Consider the following 6,000-nt stretch of genomic DNA (forward strand, 5'->3'; position numbering starts at 1 on the left):
CCATATGAGCTCTAATTTCTCAGATTTTCTCATTGTGGTAATTTCTCAAGAGATGTGGGAGGAAGTAATGTATCTGACTATTCTTCGAATGTACATCCTTATAATTTCAAAAGTAACTCTCTCATGACAAACAACATTACCTTTGTAACAAATGCCACTGGAGTTTTTTTTAAGGCTCTCTGTAATGTTCTCACACCTATTAAACGATGCCATGATGAAGTGTATCACTTGTCATTGGATTTTCTCTACCTCTCCTGTTAATCCTACTTGTTAAGGGTCTCAGACAAATGAACAGTACTCAAGAATTGGTTGATAGATTGTTTTGTAAGCTATTTAATTTTAGATGAATTACATTGCCTAAGATTCTTCCAATGAGTCTCAGCCTGGCATTTAATTTTCGTACAATTTTGCATGTGGCTACTGTCATAAGGAGTATGCCACTCAAGTCAATTCTGGCAAAATTTAGTCTTGTTTTGTTGAAAACAAAAAGTTCAAACCTTTTATCAAAAATTTCTAGGATGTAATCAGTTCTTACTTGAATTCTTTTAATATTTTTGTGTGATATTCTTGCCTCACTATTGAATGCATTGTCTGTTTTCAGTTTTGATTCGGATGACAAATTAGAATGAGCTGATGCCAGGACAGTAGGTTCAGGTGACAGATAACATACATGATTTTTTTAGTCAATTTGAAGCCAGACAAGAAACAGCATAATCAACAGTCTGATATACAGTATATGAAATTTTGAAAAAATGGTGAAATCCAGATAGTTTGCTTTGGCTGGAAGATCGGCACAAAGCCTTACAGCTTTATCCATTCACTTTTTACATGGTGGATTGTGTCTGGAGTATGGAAAGATGCTCCACAAGGTGGTGCTTTTCCAAGAAAGATCACAGTTAATTTTAACAATTCACCATGTTTTTTTTTCATTGTTTCCAGTGGTGTTACAACTTTTCTAATTTTGGAATGCAGTTTCTCACTTTCTACTCTGGAATTCACGCTTTTACCAACAAATCATCATTTCTGTGACAGCTAACTTAATGTCTTAACACACTGTTAAAATTTACATGCCCAGAAATTGTAAAAGAAATCTGTTAACATTTTTTTGTGTCAGATGGCAGATTGCTTCTAGTTATTTCAAGGGCATTGTATTTGGTATGGCTACTACCTTTCCTCAAGAGCAAAAGATGACAGATGATCTGGGTTGGATTCTGAAAAAGAGTGCCTTGTGTCACATTAGCACACTCTGTCTGTGACCCATCACGTACTTGACCGATGTGACCTATGATATGAAAACACATCCACTTCAGAAGAGTAAAGTAAATAGCCCACTTGTAATAGGTAATGAATTTGTCTGGCAGAATTAATATTTTATGAATTTGATGATTTTTATTTTTCTGGTTTTCCCAATTTTGAAGACGCATTGGCACCCCTACCTTGTATCCTACTCAGCCTAAATTCCACACAAACTGATTTTATCATGAAATGGAATCAAAGTGAGGGGAGGAAGGGGAGAGAGTCAAATTATTTTTCTTAAGGTACCATGTAAGAGCTATCCTGATGTACATGATAAGAAAATGCTATGTTGATAAAACAACATTTTTGTCTTATGTATCTGTTGTACATATTTCTTTATATAAAATGTTGGCTAAAATTTATTTGCCATGTGGTGTGCCACAAGAGCTGACAGAATATCTATGCACCTTGTGACATTGCCACATGATGGTGGTCCAGGCAAGAAAGTGTATGTGGAGGCAAAGGAGGTGAAATTAGACTTGAGACAAGGAGATGTGTCACTAATACTTAAAGAAATTTTTGGCTGACATATTTATAGTGATATACCCTTACAGAAGTTGGTGCATGTGTGTCAGACATTTTCACTTGTTTGGGGTGATGTAGTAAGATGGACTGAAAAGATAGATAAGCTTATTAGGCAACAGAATTGTTGCCACATTGTTTATTATTAATTAAAAATAGATGAGCACACTCATTTTCCTGTTGAAATCAATTGTAAAAATAGATCAACTTAAATTTGTTATTTGCATTCCGCATTTAATGCTGTAATTTATCTGCTATTGAAATTAATATTGGTATTAATGAAAATGTTTTTCTGGATATTCACAATTATTCATTTATTTCCAACAGCAATGTCTCCGTTTAACCAATGAACGATTTGCTGTGCCTGAGCTTCTATTCCACCCATCTGATGTTGGTATAACCCAGATGGGTATTCCAGAAGCTATTGTGCATAGTATATCTTCTTGCCCACCAGAAACACATCCCCATCTTTACAACAACATTCTGCTGACCGGTGGATGTACACTGTTCCCAGGATTTCGGGAACGTGTGGAGCAGGAAGTTCGTTGTCTAGCTCCTATTGACTACGATGTCAAAGTCACACTTCCTTCAGAGTAAGTTGAAAAATTTGAAATTCCACTTTTTCTTCAGTTTGTTTTGAAGCTGCATTTCCAGCAAAAATCATTTACTGTTTTGTTTATTTATTTTACATATGTTAAGTCTAAAAAAACTTTTATCGCTGCTTATTTTTTTATGAAGACCTTGATTGTATTGAAAGCAATGTGTGTGTATGGGGGGGGGGGGGGGGGGAGCTGGCATTGTGATGACATTCCAGGCTTTCAGTCAGTAAGATGATGATGTAAACCACAGCATAACCAGTTACATGAGACTTTTTGTAATTTTATTGAATCATCTTGCAAAGCTTAAGTGTCCTGACACTATTAATTTTATTGTCCTGGCAGATGTGTAAATGGGCAGTAATAAAAAAAACTTATACCAAGAAATTATTTCTCCATTTCTGTCTCCCTTGTAACATTGTCAGACTATATTCAAAACTCATGTGGAAACCAGAACAGCGATCTTTACAACTGCACTGCAGAGACCTTGCATTTATGAGATAACAGCAATACACTAATACGAAACTAAAAGAACTACTAGATTTAAGATTTGGCATTTCTTCATCTGATGTGGAATGTGTCTGCTAACATTGCTCACTGCTATCAGGATGGCAGTTTACTTATGTAATGATAGATCCTGCTGTTCTCCTCATATAACAGTAAAAACTTTTTGTTGTCTTTTTGATCTCAAAAATAATTGTTCTTTCATATGTTTCTCTTCAACAAGTTTTCTTGTTATATGGTTCATTCCTTCCAGCTGCCTTGAGTAAGGGTGAATGTGTGTAGGCTCCGATCTATGCTTGTAATTGGCAGAACTGTGTTCCAGAGCTTGTTTTATATTCAGCAGCGCAATAACTAGGGTAATATTTGCCATAGTGACATGGAACAGCAGCAGTGGTCAGAATATAATGTGTAGTACACAGTCTCACTTTCACAATGAGACTGTATACTACTTACAATAACCATGATCTTGATGTGACTTTCACTACACATGAGATTTGGAGTCTTCCTCCCAGGGTTTGTACATTGTAACTTCACAAGCAGCACATCTAATCAAATAAATTCCACTGATCATCACAAGTTTCAAAGTAGTGAGTGGAGTTGCACAACCATTGAAGTTCTGGACTTTCTCTCAGGTTGAGTGGGGTCCAAATTCCTGCCTGGTAATTCTGATTTATTTTTTTTCCATCTTTTTCACTAACACGTTTAAGATGAATGTTGAGACAGTCCTTTGGAAGATGTGATTTCTGATCTCTTTCCCCTTGCTTTGCCAACTGAGCTAGCCTAATCTTCCTTCTTTCTAGATCCAACCAAAATAGTAGTTGTAGTAGTAGAAATTTGTTTAGATGCTGCCTGACCTACATTTACCTTTTTTTATGTCTGATTATATGATGTCCATATAGACATGGTACACTTTTTCACTTCACTTGTTTGCCATTGATTTCACACTCTTACACACGTGATCCGTTATGTTCAAAACTGTTAAACATTTTCTGAACCATTGCCCGAATGAAAGTGAACCACTGACTTTGTTCGCCTTGAGTTAATGAGTTTCCCATTCACTTTACTAGCAGCTTGTAGTGAAACACAAACAATATTTGAGAAACAAATGTTTTAGATATCTGGAAGGGATATGTAATATAAAAAAATGTTCAGATTTATTTATTTATATATTCATTTCTCTCTTTGTTTCATTAATGGTGAATGTTTCGTATATTTTCAGGCAATGACTGTATGCTGATAATAATTTCTGAAGCATTACTAAAGTTACCTTTTATTTTCTTTTGTAGTCCTGTCACGTATGCATGGTATGGTGGCACACTGCTGACAAAGGATCCAGAATTTAATACTACACTTGTAATGAGAGATGAATATGAGGAAGAAGGGATGAATGTTTGTATTGATAAATTTGATGTTTGATGTGAATATAAAAAGTGGTGTGTCCAGTGAACTACTGAGTAAGATTATAAATCTGTACAATGATGAATAAAGGTTTTATATATTTTTTATTTTGATGTGAAATTTGTATGCTTTATCTTCTTGAATAACAAACAGTGATGTAGATTTGACAAAATAATGAATATTTAGTTTTTTGAAACATTGTTCTTTAAATATATTTTTCATTTATACTACAGCTAAAGATGCAGTCCAAAAATAACTCATTGAACTCTTCAAAAACTATTCTGCTGCTTTTACTGAAATTTTCTGTAATGTTCTTGATCATTTCAGGACGATTTGTTAATTAGATTATTCATTCACATTTCATCGTGCATAGCCCATCATGAAAGAGTGTTTTCAAGGATGAGAATGCATCAGATTATACAGTAACTGGCAGGAGCAGCCACTGAAGGCTACTTCTGTAAAGTACACTAATAATTAATTACATTTGGTGCTAATCTTCTCAACTTAATAATTGTGGGAATTAGTATTAGTGTGATCTTGTTGTGGTCTTCAGTCTGATGATGACTAATGCTGCACTTCATGCTAATCTATTCTGTACAAGTCTCATCATCTTTGTGTAACTGCTGCAAACTGTGTAGCCTTGAACATGTTTACTGTAGTCAAGCTTTGATCTCTCTCTACAATTTATAGCTCCTGCACTTTCCTCCATTACTGGGCAGGGCTGCCACATGTAATTAAAATGCTAATTTTTTTTTTTACTTAAGACCACTATGACTATTTTTAATAGAAAGTACTGAACATGCGACTGTTTTGGAGTACAAGGCGACTGTTTATTTTCCAGGTGACTATTTGTTATTTTTAGTCAAGGCTAGTGTTTGTGTATAGTTTGTTTCTCACTAGACCTGACTTCATGTTATGATGTCATCTTGTAATATCTTTGGCTGTGGTAACTTATATGAAATGATCTTTGGTACTAGAGATCGCTGTTAATACGCCACATTATATTACATTAATACTTGTTCCTTATTTTTAAATGCTGGTAGGCTATCTGTCAGACTTTTAATGCTGTTTCATAAATAACCAAAGACTATTGTGGCAGCAAAATTCACCCAGTTCATTTTTGTGGCAGTATAATTCTCCCCTTTCTGTGCCAAAGTCAGATTTAACCCAGAACAGTGAAACTCATCATTTCTATTAGCATTTTAGCAATTTCCTCAGCTAATTCTTGTTTGTTGGGTGCAATTACTATGCTTGTATTTTCAGCAAAAGAAGTAGCTTTGCATCTTCATGAATATAGAATGGCAAGTTGGTAATATATCTTAAGAACAATAAGGGACCCACGACTGAACCTTGTTTGTCACTGTTCTTGATATCATCCCCAGTTTGAAGCCTATCTGCACTGTTAATTTCAACCTTCTGCATTCTTCCAGTTAATTATGTATTGAATGATTTGTGAACTGCTCTACTCACATACCGAAGCTTATCTAGAAGAATTTCGTGTTTCACACATTCAAAACCCTCGAGATATCACAAAAATCTCAATGAATGATGATCAGTTATTCAGAGAATTTAATATTTTATCAGTGAAAAAAACCTAGCATTTTCTGTTGAAAAGCCTTTCTGAAAATCAAATTGACATTTTGTTGGTGCTTTATTTTATAGATATATGAAGCAACTCTTAAAT

The 6,000-nt window shown here is 34.7% G+C and overlaps 1 protein-coding gene across 2 annotated transcripts in view; it reads left to right on the forward strand.

The window, feature by feature from the left end:
* Nucleotides 1-4,423, forward strand: part of LOC124795061 (actin-related protein 6) — a 110,764-nt gene extending 106,341 nt beyond the window's left edge. For both annotated transcript variants that reach the window (XM_047258862.1, XM_047258863.1), the window contains exons 6-7: nt 2,146-2,411; nt 4,205-4,423. In XM_047258862.1, the coding sequence (XP_047114818.1) occupies nt 2,146-2,411; nt 4,205-4,334 (396 nt within the window). In that variant the 3' untranslated portion in view covers nt 4,335-4,423. The remainder of the gene's footprint in view (nt 1-2,145; nt 2,412-4,204) is intronic.
* The last annotated feature ends 1,577 nt before the right edge of the window (nt 4,424-6,000 follow it).

This window comes from Schistocerca piceifrons, chromosome 4 (assembly GCF_021461385.2).
Source record: "Schistocerca piceifrons isolate TAMUIC-IGC-003096 chromosome 4, iqSchPice1.1, whole genome shotgun sequence".
In the NCBI taxonomy this organism is placed as follows: domain Eukaryota; kingdom Metazoa; phylum Arthropoda; class Insecta; order Orthoptera; family Acrididae; genus Schistocerca; species Schistocerca piceifrons.